Source organism: Pituophis catenifer, unplaced genomic scaffold, assembly GCF_029215685.1.
Source record: "Pituophis catenifer annectens isolate HBS135680 unplaced genomic scaffold, rPitCat1.0.hap2 SCAF_1, whole genome shotgun sequence".
Lineage (NCBI taxonomy): Eukaryota > Metazoa > Chordata > Lepidosauria > Squamata > Colubridae > Pituophis > Pituophis catenifer.
In genome coordinates this window covers 306,202,748-306,227,688 of record NW_027256881.1, presented here as the reverse complement: position 1 = coordinate 306,227,688, position 24,941 = coordinate 306,202,748, and the positions used below count along the sequence as shown (strand labels likewise).

The 24,941-nt window shown below is 38.7% G+C and overlaps 1 protein-coding gene across 1 annotated transcript; it reads right to left on the bottom strand.

Annotated features, from left to right (window-relative positions):
- Positions 1–4,508: 4,508 nt before the first annotated feature.
- Positions 4,509–21,229, bottom strand: CALM1 (calmodulin 1). The gene is made up of 6 exons (XM_070941264.1): positions 21,112–21,229; positions 17,104–17,134; positions 14,274–14,417; positions 8,517–8,623; positions 5,807–5,942; positions 4,509–5,628 (listed from the first exon to the last, which is right to left on the bottom strand). The coding sequence occupies exons 1-6, from the start codon at positions 21,112–21,114 to the stop codon at positions 5,600–5,602; spliced, it is 450 nt and encodes a 149-aa protein (XP_070797365.1). The 5' UTR covers positions 21,115–21,229; the 3' UTR covers positions 4,509–5,599.
- Positions 21,230–24,941: the final 3,712 nt, after the last annotated feature.

The following is a 24,941-nucleotide window of genomic DNA, read 5'->3' as shown; positions in this document are numbered from 1 at the left end:
GGAAATGTTGCTTACTCCTACCATGCAGCTGAGAAAACTACGGCCCTCCAGATATTGATAAACTATCATTCCCAGCATCCTTCCTCATTGGTTATGCTAGCTGGGGCTGATGTTCAGCAATATCTAAAAGGTTCCAGGTTCCTCATCTCTTGTTTTGTCAGGTTGTTCATCTACTAGAATTCCAACTAGGATTATTATTGTCAATAAATATCAGTAATGTTTACTTGCATACTTTCAGTTTGTTGATTAAGCATTTATACCTTACTATTCATCCTCTCATGGCTACTTATATAATAATATAATAACCAACTTGTTCCTTGTTATATTGTTGAGCCTTCCAAAGGTTTGAAGTAGTTTAATATGCACTTCAGAGGTGGGTTTCAGCAGGTTCTGACCAGTTCTGGAGAACCGGTAGTGGAAATTTTGAGTAGTTCGGGGAACCGGTAGTAAAAATTCTGACTGGCCCCACCCCCATTTATTCTGTGCCTCCCAAGTCCCAGATGATTGGGGGAAAATGGGGATTTTGCAATATTCTTCCCCTGGAGTGGGGTGGGAATGGAGATTTTACAGTACAGATTTTCCCCTGGAGTGCGGTGGGAATGGAGATTAAACAGTATCCTTCCCTTGCCATGCCCAAGCCACACCCACCAAGCCATGCCACACCCACCAAGCCACACCCACAGAACTGGTAGTAAAAAAATTTGAAACCCACCACTGATGCACTTCCTTTCCCAGTTCTATCCTCACAATACTCCTGTGAGGTGGATTGAATTGAGAAATAAGGACTTGTCCAAAGTTATCCAATGGTTGAGGTTGACTCTACCTAAAACCATCATCATCTTTCTTAACCAAATTGTAGTGCAGTAGAAAACAAAAAACCAACAATACAAGGGTTGCTGAAGAGACTGCTTGACTCCCACAGTATCTGTATGGCTGATTCAATCTTGCGGGATTGATATACTCCAGGTTCCTTCATTTAAAATGGACCAAGGAAATATACCTTTCTCTGGAGCAGTGCCTGCCTTCTGGAACAAGGTTCTTCCTGAGGTCCAGATAGTGCTCCACTCTGAGGTTTAGAAGAGCAGCTAACATTCAGCATTTCACCCAGGCCCTTGGCAAAGGAGAGGGAAATCCCTTGCCTCATGAGGCTTACCCTCTTTTTATCTTTTCACGTTTATTGATTTTATTGCAATTTCTCTTTTTGATAGTTGTGAGCCACCCAGTCATTGTGAATTGGGTGCCATACAAATTTAATAAATTGTTCTTTTTATTATTACAAATAAACCCAATAAAATGAACTCAAAATCCAGTGAACAATACTAAAACAACCAACACAACAATAATAATCAGTGCCAAGGACCAAATGTCTATATTTGTTACAAATATTAATATTTAGAATATTTAATTTTAAATAAATTAGAACAATCGGCTAAATAGGAACGTGATGCAACAACCAGGCTTGCTCTTTAAAAAGGCTTTTTATTTTGGAATAAAGCCCTTTGAAACATCAAATTTCTATGGAGGGTGGGAATTGATTCCATAACCTGGACTTTGCCATCCTGTCTGGGGAGTTTGTTAAAACTCTGCTATCAGGTCTAAAAAGACAATACTAATGTCAGGTTCTGGGAAATGGCCACCAGAATGTTGTGTAGAATTTGAATTCCTCGCTCCTAGTCCAAAATTGTAAAACTAGATAGGAATACAATCTAAAAAGATTTAGTATGAAAAATTAAGTAGATGGATAAAGGGGAAAAAATTTAAATTGTGTAGCACAGTGGACAGCTCTGATGAGGGTGGATAGTTTCGCATGGTCTGTTGTTTTCTATCAAGTCAATTGAAACATTCATAAGGGCCACTGTTCTGAAACTTTTTTGAGTATTCCACTCAGCTCTTTCCCCAGGGACACCTGCGTTCTTGCTTTAAAATGTCAATAGGAATGTTATTAAAAGGGTCTGTCACTATCTCCTGTAACACCAGCCTTGTTATTTTGCTGTTCCTCGTGGAATGGAATGTTCTGAATGCTTTCCTGCCAAGTGTGACTGGGTGGCAAGAGTAGGAGAGATCTGCAATTTAATTATTTCAACATCACTGGAAATATGGAAAGAACATCTCTTTGGAGAACAAAAGCATACCGAAAAATACAGAGGCGAGTGGAAACGAGCTACAGTGCATGGCCAGTTTTTGTTTTTTCTTCGAGTCTGAAATCCTGCTCAGCTAGCTTCTTTGCCATTGTTACTTATCTGGATACTGAGTCAGTTTGACATCATGACTGTGCATAAACTAGAGGTGAATTGCTGTAGCACAATGCCTTGCTTTTAAAAATGCATGCCTAATGTAAGATAGGGATAAAATACATACATGTAGCTGCATTCAACCCAAAAAGTTGTAAATCCTTTACATTTTTAAAAAGAAAAGAAATAACTGGTTAGGATTAGGGTTGCAATATCAAGAATCTTCCTGAACATCCTCAAGTGAGTGGGTATGATGCTTCACAACAATATTGTGGATTTTTATTTTTTTGGGTTGATTTGAGAGGAAATCAGCACCTTAACCTTTTTAAAGAATTGCACCACCCTGATTTAATATGGGATGTAAATCCAAGATTTTCATGCACCAAACGATTTTGTAAGAAGTAGAAACCCAACCACAATCTTCTATTCACACAAATAAACCTGATATAACTGAGCTACATCTTCATAGTTATCCATTTCCATTTTCCCTTTGAAACACATATTTCTGCATCATATTAATCTTGAATTACTTTCCGAGAGCACTGTATTGTGGCAGCACTTGGTTTACCTTGCTAAGCTACAAGCTAGAGGGTTGGGTCTAGGGAAGTCCCATTAGAGAATATCAGGCCTCTTGGCTAGACTGAGAAGTTAAAAAACATCTCAAATGGTGCCAGTAGCAACTGACTTCCTTAATGTTGCTAAGGAAACTGCATAATTATCTCCAAGGAGTCATCAAGAGACAATCTCAATTTTTACCTTCACACTTACAGAAGAAAGGGAATTGGGACCAAATAATTATGGCTACATTGGAGTTACAATTCTAGTTTTATAATTAAGAAAATTTGCTCCCTTGGTTTTTTTCCCCCTGTAGTTTCATTTTCAATCTGACAATAAAGAACAAGTCCAATAATCTATCTTCCTAAACCCTGTTTCTGTAGTGCCTTTTCCTCTAGCTGAAGATAGAAACTGAAAAATTGTATTCCAGTTGGATTTTGTTTCTCAGATGCTTTTGCAATTTTTTTTTTAAAAATGCAAATACAGCAGCATGGCAAACACAGCTTGATTAAACCTTGATGCTATCTTGACCTTCTGTAAAAATCCATAGAAGCAGAAAAATTGCACTACAGAGTGCTCATTTGCAAACACACAAGCATTCAGATACTTGTCCACTACAGCAAGCTATTATTTTTCATCGTTTGATCTCATTTCTTTGGGTTGTCTGATCAAATAATGGCACGGAATTTCCAGCTGAGATGTATGGATTTTCTTTTAAATACTTTTTGAAATATCAGTTACAGAACTTTCAAAACAAAATGGTATTTTTTTTTTATTCTAAAGATTCTTCTCACTCTTAATCCAAGTGGTTTCATAGTTCCATACATATTCCTTATTCACATTACTGTATTTTGCTGCAGATAGATGAGTCGTGCCTTCCATATTTTGAACAACCCTTGTAATTCTCTGCAATTGTTGGTGTTATTGAGAATTAAGTCCAAAATCTCTGGAGAACAGCCAATTGCCAATGTACGCACTAAAGAAACGTTAGCAAACAAGCTCCAAAACCTTTGGTTCCCTATCTTCTAACACAAAGAGCTAAGCCTTTTTTGAACAAAGCTTAGTTGCAGAATTTGAAACCCTTATTGTAGTCTATGCTTCTGCATGAATGAAGCCATTATGAGCTGTTAAAGGATATATATTTAGGACTCTGCCTTATAAAGCAATATATGGACCAAAGCTGAACCTGAACGCTTAAAACTTTCATTTGAATGTGTACTTGACTCTAGGACTCTTTCATTGGACCCCTACTTTATTAAAAAGGAAGGAAAAATTTAGCAACAAAGTTAGATATCTTGCCGATATGCAGCTCCTCACTAGACTAGAGACTAATAAATGTCAGTTCTAGCATTACAGCTACCATAAACCAGGAATAAAAAAATGGTGCCACTTCCCTACAGACTCCGGATGAGTCAGAATCAAACAAGCCAGCGAATTAAGATTGTCATAAAGATGAAAGGCAAGCACAAGTTCATTTATTTATAGCAAAGGTCTTGGGTTACAAGAGGTCAGTTCTTGCCATCTTGAAGAAACATTAAACAGGTTAAGTTATTGCATACATGTGCATTATAATTTAGCAGCAAGTCATTCACAGAACACATTTTTCTTTTGTACTGCCGCCTTACCTTTTTTTTTCTTTTTTTTTTTTCCCTTTTTGGTTTAATCTCTCAAATTGTATAGAGATAAATCTTTTTCGGCTTTTACAAAGCATGTAACACCACCTTTAAGTTAATGGTCTTTTATTGGAAAAAAGACTAGCATTTACAACTTGGAATGGACATAACTGTACTATCTTGAACATCGATGTTGATAGTTGTGCTGAAGTCCACAGGCTCCTCTGCCAGCTCCAAGTCTCGGTACAGAAAATTTTAAAACTGCAAGAGAGAGAGAAAGAGAAAGAAAGAGAGAGAAGGAGAGAAACAGAGAGGGAGGGAGAGAGGGAAAGAGGAGGGGAGGGAGGGAAGGAGGGAGGGAGGGAGGGAGGGAGGGAGAGAGAGAGAGAGAGAGAGAGAGAGAGAGAGAGAGAGAGAGAGAGAGAGAGAGAGAGAGAGAGAGAAGGAGCATGTACCCAAAGGTGCTCCTGCCCTTTGGTAAAGATTTTGTTAAAACTTTTTAGAACGGTAATGGCCCAACATCCGTTCCACAATAGTGCAATGCAGACAATTTTAAAATCAATGTAGTTAACACAGAAATGCCACCAATTTGCTTTTGGAAACAAACTACAGCTACATATTGGTGAGCCTTCTCCACCTCGGATGGGGAATGGGGGGGGGGGGTGCCTCTAAACTTTTTCCAGTCCTCAGCCACTTTGCTGCATACCACCTGAGGTATAAAACAATTTTGAAAGTAACCAGCTTTGACAATTTTATAACTACAGATTCAGCCAGAACCCACTTTTTGACAAAAGAGTAATTAGGCTTTTTTTCCCTTTAAGGTTTTTCTCCTTTTTAAAATTGTTTTAATACAAATGTCTGACTGTGCTCAATTGTCAAGCTGCATGCATGAAAAACTGGCCAGCCCAAACAGAGTAATAGTTATTAGCAAATGGAACTTTTTGAGGAGTTCACTAAGTGCTTTCTTATTTTTAAAAGGCAGTACAATTATTTATATTGGAAAAAAAACTGATGGCTAACTTGATTTTTTGGGGAACAGGACCACCAACCATTACATGCAGTTTGTGGACAGAAGGTATTTCAGCATTCAGTTTTGCTATACAGAAACAGAATGAATAAATGAACATTTTTTTTGCAAGAGGTAAGTAAAAGATTCAATTTGATTCTTCTAGAGGAAAAAAAAGGTGAAAGGAGATCTCTTCATTTTGCAGTCATCATCTGTACGAATTCTGAAAGAAACAAAGGAACATATTTTTAGCTTTTTCAGAAATTAAACAACCTGTAATGCAGAAATTCCTTACCTCACTATATTCTAAGATGTACAAGATTAACAATCCACAACTTCTAAGACCTCACTGTAATTTCTGCTCTTGCAAAATTCTATAGTTATAGGAATCCACATTATACCTTCATAGTTAACTTGTCCATCTCCGTCAATATCTGCTTCTCTGATCATTTCATCTACTTCTTCATCTGTTAACTTTTCTCCTAAGTTTGTCATAACATGACGTAATTCTGCTGCACTGATGTAACCATTGCCATCCTGGCCGGGGGGGGGGGGAGGGGGGGAAGGGGAGAGAGAACAAAATTGAGAGAAATATAAGATTCCAGAATAAACTTTACAATACAACTAAACATGGCAAAAATTTTGGAAATGAAAGAACCTGGAGGGATAACAGGACAGTATTTCTATTAATCAAGTATATGTTTTGATTATAGAAGTCTGTAAATTCAATCTCTGGTATCTCCAGCCCAAAGATCAGGGAACAACTAATAGGAAAACTAACATTTGAGATCTTAGAAAGGTGCTGCAGCAATAGCTAACTCTGGGCTAAACCTGTAATATGGCTCCTTTCTATGTTCTATGTTTTTATTAACTTTATCCTATATATATTGTCCAGAATTTAATTGTATTAGTCTTAGGGAAATGTGCAAAAAACATATCCTAAATCTCTCAGAAATGTAGGATTACCAGAAGAACAATAATCTTTTAGTATTATGTAAAATGTTACTGTTAGGCAAACATTGTAAGCAGCAGAAGAATTAAGGTTTAATTCAAATCCAAGTCCTCAAACTATTTATTTTGCCATCTTAAAAGCTTTGTAATTAGATTTAGAATCAATGTTCCAATCTTGTTTCATTCTATTGGTTTATTTCTTATACCATGAAGAACGTTTCTAATATGAAATCACTTAAAAATGCCAATAAAGTTATTGAGTGTCCCATCAGAAAAAACAAATTATCAGAATCTAAATATATGAGAACAGTGTCTTTCTTCTCAATACAGTGAGAAGTTTCTCTAACTCTACCAACAGCATATATCTGAATGCCTAGATTATCTCCAATGACTTTGAAGTCCTCTAGAGAACAGCAAGAAATTCCCTCCCGTGGGAAAAATACAAACAAAAATGTTTTTTTAAAAAACAGAAACCTATATCATACAAATATCCTAACAGTACCAAATAACCCAGAGATCTATGTGCTGAGAAATCAATGTAAGAGTGAATTTTAAGTTATTGGGCTGGTTCAGAATGCTTCTTTCAAAGTTGTTAACCACTTCTTAGTTTACATTTTATAGGAAATTTGGGTATTTGTTTCTAAAGGTCTAATAAGACAGGATTTCTTGCAACTATTCTCAACCTAACATTCTCAGGAATGTCAGAAATGCAGCTCCCAGAAAGTTTTATTGCCTAGGAATTTTTGAATTTGCAGACCCAACATATCTGGCAGGCTCCTGATTGGAATGACCAGCTTATTGACCTGAGATGATGACATCTGATCCAAGCCACCTCTTCTCTTGGAAGAGTACAATTTAGAGCTTACGTGCTAAAATAAAACATGCTTTAGACTCTATGAAAGATACAATTCTTCATTTAGGAGGTGAAGATGGGATAAAAAATAGACCGTTCAAGTTTTGACCTTACTGAACACAAACAAAGAGAAAAGACTCATTAGCCAAACCCGAGCAACTCTGATTGTGACAGATACATCAACTCTGTAAGGAATAGAATAGAGTAACAGAATTGGAAGGGAGTTTGGATGTCTTCTAGTCCAAACCCCTGCTCAGGCAAGAAATCCTATACCATTTCAGACAAATGGTTGTCCAATCTCTTCTTAAAAAATTCCAGTGCTGGAGCATCCACAACTTCTGAAGTCAATTGATTAATTGTTCTGTCAGGAAATTTCTCCTTAATTCTAGATTGCTTCTCTCCTTGATTGTTTCCATCCATTGCTTCTTGTACTGCCTTCAGGTACTCTGGAGAGTAGTCTGATTCCCTCTTCTTTGTGGCAACCCCTAAGATATTGGAACACTGCTATCATGTCACCCCTAGTCCTTCTTTTCATTTAATTAGACATATCCAATTCCAGCAACCATTCTTAATATGTTTTAACCTCCACATCCCTTAATCATCTTCGTTGCTCTTCTCTGCGCTCTTTCTAGAGTTTCAACATCTTTTTACATTGTGGTGACCAAAACTGGATGCAATATTCCAAGTGTGGCCTTACCAAGGCATTATAATTAGAAACAAAAAGACCTGATCTTAATTTTTCACTTAGTCATAATGTTCCCAGAGAATCCAAATAATTTTCTCCTACAGTGAAACAGACACCAGGATGGCAAGCCAAATCAGGATTGCTATTTGCTTCCCCAAACAACAAAGAACTTTCTTAATCAGAGCCATTTCAATTATACATTACAATGCAATATACTAAATTGTTTGCCACAAGCACACTCAATACAATTTGGGCAATTCTGGCTTTTTGTTAAAGGCATCTTATACACTACTTGTTTTCACTGGACATATTTTTAAAGATATGCAACCAGTAAACAGTATACTGTGGAAGAGTCCTCATTCAAGATTTCAAGGATGCGTTTGCAAAAAATCAATTGTTTCCATACAAAATACATTACAGTTCTCATATTATGTTTCCCTTCCAAATAGTTTTGCTAGGAAGATAAGTCAAACAAAGCAACCAGTTAGAAGTTTGATTGTGAATTGCAAATTACAAGACTCACTGGACTTTACTAGGAGGACATCGGCTTTTAGCAACAAAGAACAATTCCAAGAAAACTGTAACACTAGCACCCACCCCACAGTTAACCTTAAAATCATACCTTATCAAAAACTCTGAATGCCTCACGAATTTCTTCCTCACTGTCCGTGTCCTTCATTTTTCTAGCCATCATGGTCAAGAATTCTGGGAAATCAATGGTGCCATTGCCTGTCAAAAAAAGACATAGAAAGGAAAAAATATGTCCAATTGTATTTTCAACTCTATAAAAACAGAACTTGTTCTGTCTTCTTCCTCTTAATCCATTCCTCTTTAGTTAAAATTTGTTCTGTTACTGAATTCTCATATATTCTTTCTAGTCAAATACCTCAATGAAGTTCTTTCATATTGTTCAGTTTTCAATATCTTCATTCACTTATTTTTTTCTTGACCTACCTCATTTTATCAAAGATGTGCTATTCCTATTGCCTTCAACATACTTTTATGTTTTTCTTGACATGCCTAAGCCTCACTGATGTTTAACATTCATTCTATTCACTGCCTTTCTACCAGATTTACATATCTTAAAATTATATAATTCATTCTGCTAAGGGACACAGTTTAATCTGTTTGTTCCAGTTCTTCACCATGTATGTATAATTTAGAATCACTCTCCATTTTCCCTATCAAACATCACTACTCTTGGATATATTCACTTTTAGATCCATACTCCTTGTTGCATTTGACATTCACTGGAAATCATTTGGGTTCTTAGCCAAGTTATAACATCATATGCATGCTATCAGTTTTTTAAAAATAAAAACCTTTTTTTTTGCCATAGGAGAGTCCCTTTATACCACCAAAGATTTTAGATATAAAAGATGCAATTTCTTAGCAGATGTCAATCAGTTCAACTCCCTGAACTCCTGAATTGCTTTGAAAACATCACGTAACTGACCCCAAATTTGTGCTCTCCAAATCAAAGGCCATTGCAAGTGGAAATTTCAGGATTTGGGAAAGACAGAAATGAAATTTATTCTCCTCTACTACCTGCTCAACTATGAACTGGAAATTCTTAGTTTTTACATAATCCAGATTCTCTCTCTAGTTTTAATGCTAATTTATAATTTCACAGTCATTCTCTTCTCTTTAAATACCAGACTAATTTTCAAAGGAACTAAAAATCTGACTGCTAATCTTGGGAACGACAGGACTGCAGGTGACTGGAAGGTCAACATTATGATGTCTTGTTCAGCACTTGATCTATTCCTTACATTCAATACTCAGATTCTACAAACAATCTGAGGAACAGATCTTCAAAATTCTCAAGGGTGTGTGGTTTATTTTGGAAGAGATATTGTACAATTGGCCCCAATGAAGGCTTTTCTTAAGCACTGTTCTATATTTGTAGGTATAAGCAGTGGTGAAATGTAAAATTTGTTACTACCAGTTCTGTGGGCGTGGCTTGGTGTGTAATATGACTGGGTGGGCCTGGCCAACCTTTTTTTTTTTTTTTTAAACTTTTAAAAGCATTTTTTCGGCCGAGGAGGTTGTAGAAAAAATGCTTTTAAAAGTAAAAAAAACAGCCTCTGATGAGCGTGCGGCTCAGCTGGGCATTGGGGGGGGCAGGTATTTTTGCTACCGGTTCTCCGAAACACCCGCCAAACACCTCCGAAACTACCAGATTGGGCGATCCGGTCTGAACCCGAAGCATTTCACTCCTGGGTATAAGACAAATTAACCAATTATAAGCAGACAGTTATTTTATTAAAAATTGGTTCTCGTGTCTTTAACACATGATATACAATTGTAAGCTTTCTCAAATTTGATGCCTTCCATTTCTACACAGCATATTGGTGGAGAGATATGGCAGTGAATTATATCCTGTCTGGAAGACAACAGCGTAGTAATGCTCTGAATCTCTTCCACTAGATTACTGGACTAGAAATTATTTTGTAGACAAGACAGGATGATATAAATAGTTGTAAGAAAATGTTAGCTATTCTTTGCAGATTAGAAATTTATTTCTAAATTTATTTAGAAAATTTATTTTCTAAATAAATTTATTTAGAAATTTATTTCAAAAATCGGGAACACCTCTGATCAAGCTGTCTTTTTATAACGTTCAAAGTACTCAAGCTCTTATTTTGAACTCATTTGTATCACAAGAGGATATGCAGGAGCATGATTGGGCTTTGATTCTACATGCTCTGCTCTAGAGACAATTTTTTAACTTTGAAGAAATATTTGATCCCCAATGAGCACTGATGATATTACCTAGATTGGGTAATCTGCAAGAAAACCAAGCTCAGAGAGCACGAAGGATCCCTCATTTCAACTGTGAGCTACAAATATTCTCCTGTTCCCCCCATACTCTAAGGAACAGTACCCAGAGAACTCAAATATTAACACATAAAAGGTAAAAATGGTTAAACAAATCAGTGAACAGTTATCATATTAATCACACCCAGTTTTATTTACATATAGTGCAGCCAATTCAAATTTAGATATTGTTCTAGCCCATCTATTTCTTTTTAAGTGTCTCTCTCAACAAGCCACTCAAACATTTTAAGCAATGCAAATAATTTTTCTTTGGCAGTCAGAAATATTTTGTATGTTAAGTTTCTCCAACCATGCCTATACTAGGGTCCCATCCTGATTAGGATTGATGCCATGAAGATGCATGATAAAAAATTTGCAGCTAGGCAATTTGTAATTTGACCTGAAATACATAGCTCCAATACACGATTATTTCACAGCACGTAGTAGGATTTAGCCAATTTTGGCTGACTTTGAAAATGCTAAGAAGGGTCAAACTATTAGTAATAACACGAAATCAGGAAATCCCAGCCTAGACTGGAAGTTGAAAAACACCCAAGAAAGCAATGGCAAGTCATATTATAATCACTAGGGAGATTATAATAAACTCCAGGGAGATAAGATCTCTTCATCTAGAAAGTTGTGTGGCAAAAAAAAAAAAAAAGTTGCACTGCAAATTGCTTAACGCATTGTAAGCCGCCCTGAGTCTCCGGAGAAAGGCGGCATATAAATCAAATTTATATGCCATTAAAATATTTTTTACTCAGAATTCAATCCCGGATTTAATTTAGATTTGGAATCTATCACAAGGACATGGTAGAGAAAGCGGAGTCTATCTCTCGCCAAGCTACTCCATAGCCCACAGGCTAAAACTAGAAGGTAAGAAGATAGATAAACTGTTGCCTATAAGGTTTCTATTTCACTGACTCCATTTGACAGTCTGCCAAATCTGAGTGCATTCTACTGCATTTGGAGATAGGGATACTATTAGCATATTGTCTATCCTGCAACCCAATAGTCTCTCTTCCTGAGCTAGCTGTTCTGACCTCTGGCAAGGCATTGGTTTACTCTAGGCATTTTGTTCAGGACATATATTAGGTGTGGTTTTCTGCTTGAGTGGAGCTAGTGATTTGAAGTTGGGGAAATTATGGTAACTCAACTGGCATGGTCAGATCACCTTCTAGTGAGACTGGCAGACGATGGAAATCTTAGTTAAAGCAATCCAATTCAGGCACCCAATGCATTTGGATATTTACCATAATGTGTTTAGGAAATTTCCCATTTTACTTATCAGCTATTATGTCAGTGCTCGGTCTAATCTATGGAATTTAGAGATGGGCTGAATAATGGCCACTCTTTTCTCTCACACAGCAAGACCATACCAGTTCCAGCAAAGAATATGAAAATAATGAAGCAAATGACAAATGGAACACAAGTGGACAGGAATTGAACAGGAATTGAGCACTACTTGAAGATTATGCAACAGCTAGAGAAGTATTAAAGAATGCTTACTTCTCTGCCATCACTCCATCCACATAAGAGGCCAGCCTTGCTTTATTTGTACAAGTGACATATTCTTCAACAATATGTTGGAGATGCACAGCCAGAATTGATGGGCTAAGTTGATCAGCTGTGCTCCAACACCACTGTTATGCAAGCTGCACTGGCTGCTGGCCTGCTTCCAGATGCAATTCAAGGTGCTGGTTATTACCTATAAAGCCCTATGTGGCACGGGTCCAGGTTACCTGAGGAACCATCTCATCCCAATGGAATGGGCTCACCCCACTTGCATTAGGAGAGGAGGTATACTGCGGATCCCATCAGTCAAGAAATTTCGGCTGGCAGGATACAGGAGAAGAGCCTTCTCTGCTAAGGCTCCTACTCTTTGGAACATCTTACTCTCCAGGGTGAGATCTGCTCCTGACCTTCCACAAGGATCTGAAATTCTGGCTCTATCAGTTGGCTTGGAGTCCCAATGGAGACTTGTCACCTGGAGGTGGTTGATGGACTAACAGCAGATTCCACCTCACTCCCTGCACACCTTGTTCCCTCCCACCCAATCTTTTTACCATAGTTTATAATATTGCCACTAGTGGCAAATAAATTTAATAAACAAACAAACAAACAAACAAACAAACAAACAAACAAACACACTTGGACAAATCATAGGGAAACAAATTTAGCAACAGCTTGTCCCATTACTTGGAATTTTGGGACTAGCTTTATGGAGAGATGAGGATTACCAGCCAATAATTTAATTATTTCCTTTCTTGACTGATTAAGACAGGACTGACATGATGGTAAAGAGAAGTAATCTATGTGTCACTGAGGGAAGGATGTATCTTAATTGCATAAAGAAGGGAAGAAGTCCATGCAAAGAAGACCCTCCTTTCCCTTGGCATTGGCAATCTGTGCAATATAAACAATAATTCCATTTCTAGGAAAGTTAACTGAGAAGACCTTACGATTCCAGACACAAATGAATTATGCTAATCATTGGGAGCCATTTTAATCATGGGATTACATTGGCAAGGGTCTCTGCCAAAACCAGATGTGATGGAATTAGCTTTACTCCTTCTCTTGGGCTTCTGGGAAAGTTTTGATACCATTAACCATGATTACCTTTGGGATCATCTGATAGGATTGAACCTTGGGAACAAACACCACTTCACAGCAGCTTTGATCCTTCCAGTTTGACTCTGTGTGGATTCACCATCTGGCTTCTTATCTATAATGTCCCATAGAGTTATAATCTGTCTCAACATTTATAGAAAACTGCTGGGGACAATAATCAGACGCCAACAGTATACGGAGGAAATTTTCTCATGATGCTGCTCTTTACCATCCAATCCACAGAAGTCAATAACCTTGAAAGCTGGGTTCCATTTATTCCTACTGTGTGTGCTGTGACCTTTCTTGAGGTAGTTGTATTTGGCAATGGTTTGCCTTGGTTGCATTCCATTTTGTTTGCTGTAACACTCATCATAAGGAGCTACTGTTGAAAAGAGTGGAAACTGCAATGCAAAATGCAGCTGACAGATTGTCACTAACAGCGGTCATGTGATGTCTGTACTAAAAGATCTGCTCTGATTATAAATTGCTTATGGGACAGAGCTTAAAGTTTTGATATTAACCTTTACAATCCTAAATGGCTTAGGTCCTACTTACCTAAAATACTTTCTCTCCCATTACAAACTTGTTTGCCTGTTAAGATCTGCAACAAAAGGCTTTATCTGGCATTAGTCCCAGGCTACACATAATGTATTTAATTAATATGTGAGTGACAGCAGCTATGCCAAGGACTGGAATAAATAATATTCTTAGCAGATAGGCTGTATCTTCATGTGCTGTTTTATTTAGATTGCCCTGATACAGACACAATCATAGCTGTCACTAATACATGGCAGATTTTATTAGGAGTATAAAGCCCAGTTGTAATTAGCTGCCACAAACCTTCATATTCTGTAATTTAGAACTTTTACCAACACTGAGTTATGAGTTTGAAGAAACTGAATTATGTTCATGTATGAATGATAGCTGGTTCATTCCTTCATATGCTTACCATCAGCATCCACTTCATTAATCATGTCTTGCAATTCTGCTTCTGTAGGGTTTTGACCCAGCGACCTCATGACAGTCCCCAGCTCTTTGGTTGTGATGGTGCCATCACCATCTTTGTCAAATAAAGAGAAGGCTTCCTTGAACTCTGAGGACAGGGAAGAAAAAAATCATCAGCACTCAGCAACCAGATAGCACTATGTGTGAATAAATCTTCTCTCCAGTGAACGATGCCACAGTGAACAAATTAAGGACATGTTCCATCTTTTTGCAAATGTATTTTGCATTTGTGTTACTAATTTAACAGCTATAGTGATTCACTTAACAACTGTGGCAAGAAAGGTCATAAAATGGAGCAAAATTCACAACAGTCTCACTTAGCAACATAAAGTTTGGGCTCAATTGTGATCATAAGTCAAGGACTAAAACTTACTTAGTAAAATGCTCATCAGTAAAAGTGCAGTAATTCTATGGATGCAAATTGGGGAAGATCCAAGAAGAAAGTTAGTATAGAATAGCTAGACAAGAGCAGCATCCTGAGACCCAAAAGTTATTTTGGCCTACAATGACCATTGTACTGAGTCAACAAAGAATAATCCAAACCGTGTATAAAGCATCCATTTCCATAACATCAGGACACATTTTTGGATATGAAATATGGAAAGTAGGGTTCAAAATCCCACATATAGCATATATGGAACCAGTCTCCTTTTCTCATCCTAACGTACATCACAAGAATCCAAAATCCCATGTCCTAAAAAAACTTGAAGTCTGGGATTGGGTAGCAGTGCGATATGGTGAAGATAGCTATGACATTACTGATACATAAACAGATAATTATATTCATAATATATTGCATTCATAATGATTATAAGCTCATTAGCTGCAAAAGAAACCTTGTTTTTCTTTTTTGAAGGAAAGAACAAATGAGTATAAAATAGTTTCCTCTTAGACACTGCACACATAGATTTTTTTTAAAGCCTTTACATTGTATACAACATTTACAGTTGCATAGCATCTTCTTCTCTCACTGCACTTAAAACATGTCATCCAGGGAAGCTAAATAAAAGTATTTCACAGAACACCTAATTAGCTTCAGTATGATGTCATTGTAGATCTCTTTAAAGAGAATAGGCAAATTCATGGAGACTACCATGACAGCTATTTCTTAGCTCCAGGTCTGGATGCAGTTAAGTCTCTCAAACGTAAGTCCAAGGACTTACAAAATTCATGTCCTGCTTGTTGATTTTCTGAGGACACGGTTTCAATGTGAAAAACAGGATCCTAATCTAGATTGCACGAATCCCAGAAACAGAACATGAGTAAAGAATTCTGCATGCCATAGACTTATGCTTTGATTCAACCAAGTGGTGATGTTCTTAAGGATTCATTCCCACTTGAGATCTCTTAACCCTGAAAGGTTAACTATTATCCCATCCTGAATACACAATAATACCATAATACATCAAGCTTCCTCAGTTTGATGCCCTACAGATATACTTGAACAGTAATTCCGTCACTGATCCAGTGACATGATGGCGGGGGTGATGTCATCATGCAAATCACACAATTTATATGTGTGTGTGTGAGAGAGATTTCTTTGGAAAAAATACTTCCAAGATTGGCAAAAATGTAAAAGAGAGAGATTACTTGCAACAGAAGTAAGGTTTGAATTAGGGATTTCTTGATTCATATCTCAGACTCTTAATCATGATGCTGCACCTGCAGCATTACTATAAGCATAACACTCACAGGGAGAAATGCAATCAGGCACAAAGCTCTGAATGCAAGGTGTGCAGTATTCAGATCCCCAAATGGTTCAGGTCCAACATAAGCTCATTATACTGGTTGGCAGCTCCTTAAAGAAGTTGTGCCAAGAAAATAAGCGCTAAGGAGCACAAGTCAGTGCTCTCTTGCCTGGTCCTTAACTCAACCATCTCAAGCCAGGTGACACACTCATGCTGTATGTGAAGTATCTTTTCTATTTCACAGCTGAATTTTGCACACTTCTGCTTTAGAGGATGAGAGGACAGAAAAATCACAAAAAGAGGGAACGACTACTCAGGACTTTTCAGCCCACTCTTGACCTAGCCAATGCAATTGTCTAAAGTTCCCAAATTATTCTATACTACTTTTTCCCTTCGGTATATTTAGCCACAACTTTCGGCAAACCAAGCAGAAACCAAAAAGTAACAGAAGGGAAGGGGAAAAAAGGCAGCACTTTGTTTAAATTTGGCAAGAGCCATTATTTTCTCTGAAAAATCCCAACTACTTTTTAGCTTTCAGCACTCTCAGCACTCTTTTATTCTGAGATAAATATGCCTTGATACAAAGCTATAAATAAACATTGTCAATTTCATGAGAAACAGTGCTTTGCACAGTAACTACCATCCAATGCATCAGAAAGCTTCAGATCTTTAATGTTGAAATAAGTGGTCTTGATTGGTACCTAAGCAAACGTACAGAGGAAATCAAAAGACCATATCCATTTTATAGTTACATTCGTTATATTTATACAGCTATAACTGTGTACGCAAAAAAGGATGTGGGTTGCATAACCAGCCGGTAGGTTTCAATTCCTATGGTAACGAGTTATCTAGATAGAAACGAATACAAACATATATGTTTTCAGGAACATATTTAACTTGCTGAACGAAAAACAATTTAATGTGATGTTTTCTTGTCTTTTTAAGATCAATCCACACCAACAGGAATGTAAAATCTTGAGAAATAGCCAAGCGATGGCAGCCACCAAGAATGTTCTGCAATATTTTTGTATTCACAATAAGTTGCTAGGCCAACAGAAACCATCTCCCTCCAATTAGAATACTCACCAGCAATCTGTTCTTCGGTCAGCTGATCGGCCTATGTAAAGAATAGAAAAGTATTTCAGAACATTGTTTACCTGTAGCTATGTCAAAGCACACAATGCAGCAGCAATTCAGAGGCAAGATGACATAACATTATATTAATGCTTGGCACATCCAAGAGCAATTGGTAATAAACCATTCTTCTCTTCAGTGGATCGTGCAAACAGAACTGAGACAGCATGGGGGGAAAGAATATGAAATACCCAGAAAGCTGGAGAGCCTTCTTTATTACTCTGATGATCAAGAAACAGACCCTCCCCCCTTCCAAATGCATTTTGCATCAGGTTTTCATGACAGCCATGAGATTACTGATCCTACCACTAAGCAACGGGTAATAAAAACAAGCCTGCAAAATAAGGACCTAACTATTTAGGTAATTTCTCTTCAAGAACTACACACCTTGATATGATGTATTTAGCACTAAATGCTTTTAATTTTTTTTAAAAAAAAAACATCTGATAATCTTATTTTTTTGTCAAGGCAATCATTGGAACTTGCTGATCTATTAGTTTTGCAAAAATAAAGCATTGCTTTCAAGCTTTAGTAACTGTCCTAATCAATAGTCCCACTCTGTAATATCTGACAAGGAAAAATGGTATTCTGCTCTGTATGACACTGTCAGCGCAAAGAGATTATGATTTATTTAAAACATTTATATAGTCAGTTATTTATGTAGAGTTGGGTTATAAGATGTGTGGCTACATAAATGCTTTAAAAATAATTAATTAGCCTAATCAATATTTAATAGCTTAGTGAGAAAGATGCAAACATATATTTTAAACCTGCCGATGAAATTACAGATTTTCTTTAAAAGGTTGCTGAATTTGGAAAAATTATACTCTTATCCAAGTATTGAATGTCTCCTCTAAAGCTTTGTTCTACATAGCTATTTGATGCTGCAAGAGTCATATCCAAATACTGATTTCCTGTTAAATATGCAAGATGGGTGGATATGAAGATGTGTCTGGAAGTTTACTATGAAATTTGAAGATCAACAAATGCGTCAAAATCCTCTGCAGTTTGAAATCCTGTTGGCAAGCATAACTGACTTCACAATGCAGTGGCTTGCCAGCGATTAAAGGACATCCCAAAGTAAGCTTCTCATTAAAAAAAAAAAAGTTGCAGGATTTGTACACACCTAATGAGCAACCCTGTCTTCCCAGAATCCAGTTGCTGGATGTCCTTTCGGTGAGGCAAGTTGGCATAGTGATTTACATAACATATCAGAGCAATGCAGAGCAGGAAACTGGACCACACCTCAATAAAACGAAGAATGCAAATCAACAGAACTAGAGCGTATGAAGCCCTCTGTCTGTGATTTGAAGGATAAGAATCCAGGTTTTATACATTCAAGTTTTGATCTTATACATTTTTTTTCACATAATATATAATAACATCTAGCTTGGTATTTTAGGCAACAAGAACAAATATGCCTTACTTTGGCTACCTGATGAAAGTAGCTAACATGGTATTAATCAGCCACCCCGCCCATACAGGGTTGTGCGAAGGGGAGTCAGATCCGATGATGTAACCCCTCCCAGCGGCAAAAGGAGACACACCTGGGCTTTTCCTTTCTACTATAGGAAATGAAAGCTGAGATTTCATCCCTTTTCTCAAGATATCATGCATTTCACAATTACACAGCAATTCTAGCTAAAATAATAATAAAATCCTGAATGAAGACCAAAGATCATCATCAACTAAAATGCTCTTGGGAGATGTCTGACTAGTAAAATCTAACTGCACATTAGGAGAAAATGAAACATAAGGGTCAGTTTCTACAATGCACCTGCACTAAGCAGCCTTCCCTAATTGAATGACTTCCAAATGGGTCAGATCACAACATTGTCCAACACATTTGGAGGGCTCCACTATGGGGAAAAAAAATCCTGGTTGGAAAGGCTTCCCCTGACTGCCTAATGCACAAAATGTGACCTTGTCCAACAGCCCAATTGTGATCCATACTTTTTGGTACACCAGACAGCTATAGTGTCAATTTTAGTAGATTTAATAGATTGAGATTGCTTTATAAACAGATCTTTTTCACTCTCCATTCCAAAAATCACTCAAATAAGCCCTCTTGTACAAACAAACTCACATACAGTGTATTAGTGAGCTTTTAAGATTTTTGTTCAGGGCTTCTAGGAAATAATTTCCAGTTGCTACTGTAAACAGCATGGATTTTTATCCTCTCCTAGCTTCCCACCTCTGGGGATTAGTAGGGTGGAGGCTCAAGAGGAAGAAGAGGAGGAGACATGATGTAATCCAACCTTCAAAGGTGGTTTGGGTTTTTTTTGCAATTGCTGCATTTGAGGGTTTTGGAAAATTATTTTTTTGGGGGTGGGGAAATAGTGCAATAGTCGCAGAGGTTCTCCCTCCCCCTACGCAGTGCAGCTGGTGTAGAAACTGTGATAGTTTCCATCACCCTTCCCCTGCCATCCTCCTAACCCTGAATGCCATCTCCTTCAGCCAGCCTGGTCATCTACTTTCCTCATCCTATCTCCACCAGGAAAAAAAAAAAGGCACATGCAATCATCATCAATTTTTTTTAATAACATCAAAATTATGGCTCTTTACATTGCATTTTCACAGGGCAGGGTTCTGCTCCATCTGCAGCCATATCAATGCCATATGTTGAGCTCCCATATGGTTCTAACCAGGAACTTTCCAGAGGTATGTCTCAGGGTAGTCCCTGTCAACCCCAGTCATCAGCCAAGCACATCTGGAAGGCACAGGGAAGGGGAAACCTACTCCCAGAAAACAACCCCACCACTTTCTGAATGTCTACCCAGCTAAATAATCCAAACGGCATCCGCCAAAATATAGAATAAATTCATTTTAATGTGGTCTTGTGCCCAATGAAGGCCTGATCCATTTTCCTCAGCCTCCGCTCATTCCTGCCGAAGATACCCTGTCTTTATTCTTTAGGGGAGCATCTAGGCTTAATCTTAGCCCTCTCGTTTTGCGGAGGGGGCGAAAGGCCGCTCCCCAGCTACAACACAGGAAATCTCAGCTCCGGAGAAGCGCACGCAGCACCTCTGACTACAGGCAAGGCGCGGCCCCAGTTACTACCTCGCCCCTATGACGTGGGGATGTGGAGAGGAGAACCAGGGCGCTCCTCCCGCGCAATTGCCATCCCGTCTCCCGACACATTTTGCCCCAAAGTCCTTGCAAATAAAAACAAAATCGGGAGCTGCTGCGGCCGCCGCCGTGCCAAGCAAACGGATCGCCCGGTTCTCCAGGCAAACATCGCCCCCTGTCCGAGAACAGGCGGATCCGCTACTTTCCCAGCCCAGGCGATCGCTGAACTCTGAAGCATCCCCACCCAGCCTTGGGCGCTAACTGGGAGGAAACCGGCTTGTACTCCTTGCAAGCGAACGCCAACAAGAGCGCCAGTTTCCGGCAAGCGGTCGCGACTTTCTCCGCACACAAGAAAGCCCAGCCGGCTGCTCCGGGGAGGAAGCGTGATCGTGGAAAGCAAGTGAAAGAGACCCGGGCGCGGGACGGCGACTTGCAAGGCCGCCTTAAACTTCGCCTGCAAATCTTCTGCCCTCCTCCACAGCCCAAGTGAAAACTGTAAGCAAAAAAGGACAACCGCTGGGCCAGGACTGTAAACGCTTCGCCCCATTCAAGAACTCCCCCATTCCCACCTTCCACGCAAAGGAGCGGATCCGCTTTCCAGCAGATCTCAAGGCGCAGGGCCCGCTTCTACCTCCGCTCCTAGGGCGCAGTCCAAGCGGATACCCCCACCTCCACCCCACCCCCGAAGTTGGCAAGGCATAAGTAGCGAAAGGGCAAACGCGTTGCTATTCGGTTCCCGCCAAGAGTCGAAAGATCCAACAGCAGGTTGTAGGAAGTCAAGCGACAAAATCCAGATGTTTCTCGTCCGTGCTTTAAAACAAAACCCGACCAAGAACACCAACCAGACCAAAAAAAAAAAAATCCCTCTCGCGGTAGATCCAAGCTACCTACCATTGCGGTTGGCGGCGTTGGCTCTCTGTGCTCTGGCGAAGGTGCAGAAGGCAATCAGCAGCGAACAGCGTCGCTTCCTCCTCCCTTTGCCAGAAATGCTGTAGGTGTGAGGCTGCGCGGAGCCTTTTTTATAGGGAACGGCGTATCCCTCCGCCGGAGCAGCGCCTTTCTCTCTCTCTCTCTCTTTCTCTCTCTTACTCTCCTCCCCGGACTGGGGCTCACAGTAGCAGGACTGCAGCAGGCAGCTCTGCCCCTCCACGTCGCCTCGAACCTTCCTCAGTTCACTCCTCTCTGCCAACTCAGTGGCCAGTTGCAACAGTTTGGGCTCTCCGCGGACGTCCGTTGGACGGGCGTAATAGCAGCGGCCACGCTACAATCCCGCGCGCCCTGCCCTCCGGGATTATTGCTGCGGATGCTTGGCGGAATTTAAACATCCTGCGGAGTCCTGTTAAGAGGCACGATACGCGCCTCTGCTTTTGGGGCACGGGGAAAAAAGGCGGCTTTCAGAGCAGCCGTCGAAAGACAATTGGCCTCACAGCATAGTAAACCTTTCTGCCACGTGGGGCGGGCCTTACCAGGAGGCTGCAAGGGAAGCCTAGAATAACAGGATAACTTGCATGCTCTTGTGGGAGAAAAATGGCCAGATGGGGAACTGTTTGCTGTGCCTCAGGCCACAGCTGGCAGTTTTCAGGTTAGGAGAAGAGGATGCTGCAGCTGATGTGCTGCTATTTTTCCCCCTATAAAACACCCCAAAATTGCACACTGACTTGAAAAGTACCTCTGTGGGTCATACTTCAAGCTTACACAAAGGGAAACGTTTTGGGAACGCAAGTGGGTCTCAAAATGGAATAGACAGTACACGTCTAATGGCTGTGGGGTACACATCAACAACAGCATTCCGTGTGGAGACCCTCTTTAAAACAATGGGATTGCAATTCTCATCCTTCCAATCAGCTAGTATGGTCATACTACAGAAGCTAGGAACCATGATCCAACCAAACAGAGCCTACCAAAATTGGAAAGTCAGGTAGTTATATACCTCAGTATATTTTTTTCTATATATTGGTGTAAGTCTTCTCAGCAATGGGATTCTGGGAGTAGACAGCAGCAGCTGCTTTGGACTTTGTGTATGTATTTGTGCACATTAAGGAATAAAATGTTGATCATCAATTCAGTTGCATAAATGCGAGTCCCATTACATCCTTGTTCTCTATATACTCTTGGAAGATGAGGCCAGATAATTTTAATTATAAAAACTGTTAAATAGTGGGAGATTAAAGAGACAAGAGGCAGATCTTCGACTTCAAACTCTTTATTGCAACAAGCAATAACCCAACAACTGTCTGTCTGACAGCTTGCTCTTTTATAGGGAGCTGTCAGACGGCTTAGCCAATTGGAATAAACTATTTTTCCGGCCTAGCCGGCAGACCTGAATAAAGCCTATATTCTTCGGCTTCACTCTTAATTTATTGAGTATTCAACAAAAACGGTGCAAGGGAAATCTGAACAGTCGTGCAGCTGCTATTACATATAAAACAAAAACTAAGAGACCATATTAATCACAAATTATTTTCTGTTGTCTATTCATGGTTCATTTTGGTAAGACCTTCAGTCAAACAGATGAGATGAGCTGAAATTTCTGTAAAGTTTTTCACATACAGTGTCCTGTGGGTTGGCTCTTTGGAAACAAAAGGGACTTCCTCTTTCCACAGAAATGAATAACGAAATCCCGTTTTAGTTTACAGTGTGAATCAGGGTTAGGCTTTTAATGATTATGCTTCCATGTCCTTTGAAACACTTCAGTTGCAATTCTCAAAGCAATCCCTTTGAAACATACCATTAACTGGTAGTGATAAATTATTTGAGTATAGCAGACTTTGTTCTCTCTTTATAAAATAGAAACTGCTAGCTATCATGTTTTCTGAGATCAAACTAACTGCCACTTCCCTTTGGTAGTGGAATTATCCACTCCTTGAAATAGATCCTGACGTACTCTTGCACTTCCATCATCTCAAGAGAGTCAAGTAGAGCTTGTTTCATCTACAGATATATGGCCTTACGCTATGGTTTTAACTGATATTTATATACAGAGTTGTCAAGGATAATTTTCAACAGTATTTTGTGCTGCTTTGATTACCATATTCTATGAAATATTGCCTATAATTTATACCCCCTTGTCTTATACCAAGACTTACTCAGTGTTTTAAACACAGTCTCTATATTAAAAATATCACCTCAAGTGAGCTTAAGACATTTTGATGACTAGAATTTTCAGAATATGGCAATTCACAAAATATGGGAAGAACAAAACTAATTCACCAATAGACCCGTTTTAATCATCTGGGTTCACTAGAAATGCTAGCTGAGTATTTTTGGTAGCTTGAGTCGCCAAAAGTTTTTGACCTTTATATTTTCTGAATGCCTGGATAGATTTAAAAACCAGCTTTTAATGAGCCATTGTTATGAACCATCTAGAATATTGTATCATTAATTATTTCAATGGTGGAACAAAAAACAATGCTCTGTTCACAGATTGAGGACTTTAAAAAAAAAAAAAAATTAGGCCAGATTTTTGAAAGTAAAACTCAAAAGTTTCATATGCAGTATTCTTGGGGAGGTGGGGTATACTGAAACATTCTCCTTATAAATGACAAAAGCATATTAATAATCAAGTCGTAATATTTGCTTCCTAGATCTCATAATGTTATGAAGCAAAGCCAATCATTATGTTTACTGCTCCTTCTTCCTCTTTTTCTCCCCCTCTGAAACGGTCAGTAAATGGTTGTTCCTGGAAGCTAACAAGACTCACCTTTATTCTGTTTTTCCTCTGAGAAGTATTGGCTCTAATGACTGTGATACTAAACCCATGCCCAATTTTGTGCCATTTAGTGTAGTGCACATTTCATAACTATGCGGTTTTGTTGATTGTTCAGTGGCTCAGATCCAGGTATGTCGGATGAGATTGCTACACGTTCTCCCAGAATGATCTGTTTCTTGAAAAGAAAGAATAAAAAATTTGAAGGAATACATCCATATGCTTCCTGAAAAATATTATGTCATCTTTGGGTAGCCCATTATTTTTCATAATGCCAATCTTTACATGGCTTCTCTCCTCAAGAACATTTGCACTGCCAGTCTGTCTTTCAAATAAATTGTTTAACCACTATACAATTTTATTTGCTTAATCACTTGGTCTTTATCCCCTTCAATGAAAAAAAAAATCCATGTACTTCACTTGTCCATGGCACTGTAGAAAACTTAATTTTGTAAAGTATTTTTCAGAATACATTGAAAGATTTCTAGGATCCATTTCACAGTCTTTCAACCAGTTGTAAAGGTTCAAGGAAATTGCAGGAGGGAAAAAAGCAAATTGACTAAACTTTGGACATTTCACTGAATGTGAATTTAATGCCTATGAACAGCTAATGTATGAGTGCAGCAGGAAAGCAGAAACAAATCTCTCTGTCTTCCATCTGGCCAGGTGAAAGGAACTGAACCAATCCTGTCATTTTGTGAGCAAAGACAAGAGAAAAATTCAGGTAACAAATGAGGAAGTTAAATAGAAAATTATACAGCACTTTATTTCAGTTTTAATGTGGTGTTTTGCCAACCTTTTCAACTTTTCTATGATTTGATAAATGCAAACATCACAAAATTGGGTCCAGGAAAGGCACTGAAACTTCTTTTTCACCACTTAGAAAATAGGGGTCTGCATATTATTATTACTCTACAGTAACTATCAATAATTACAATTTTGCTACTTTATTTCATTATGAAAGCTGGCTATAGGGAAGTTAAACAATAATGGCTTACTTTGAGTGGTTAATGTT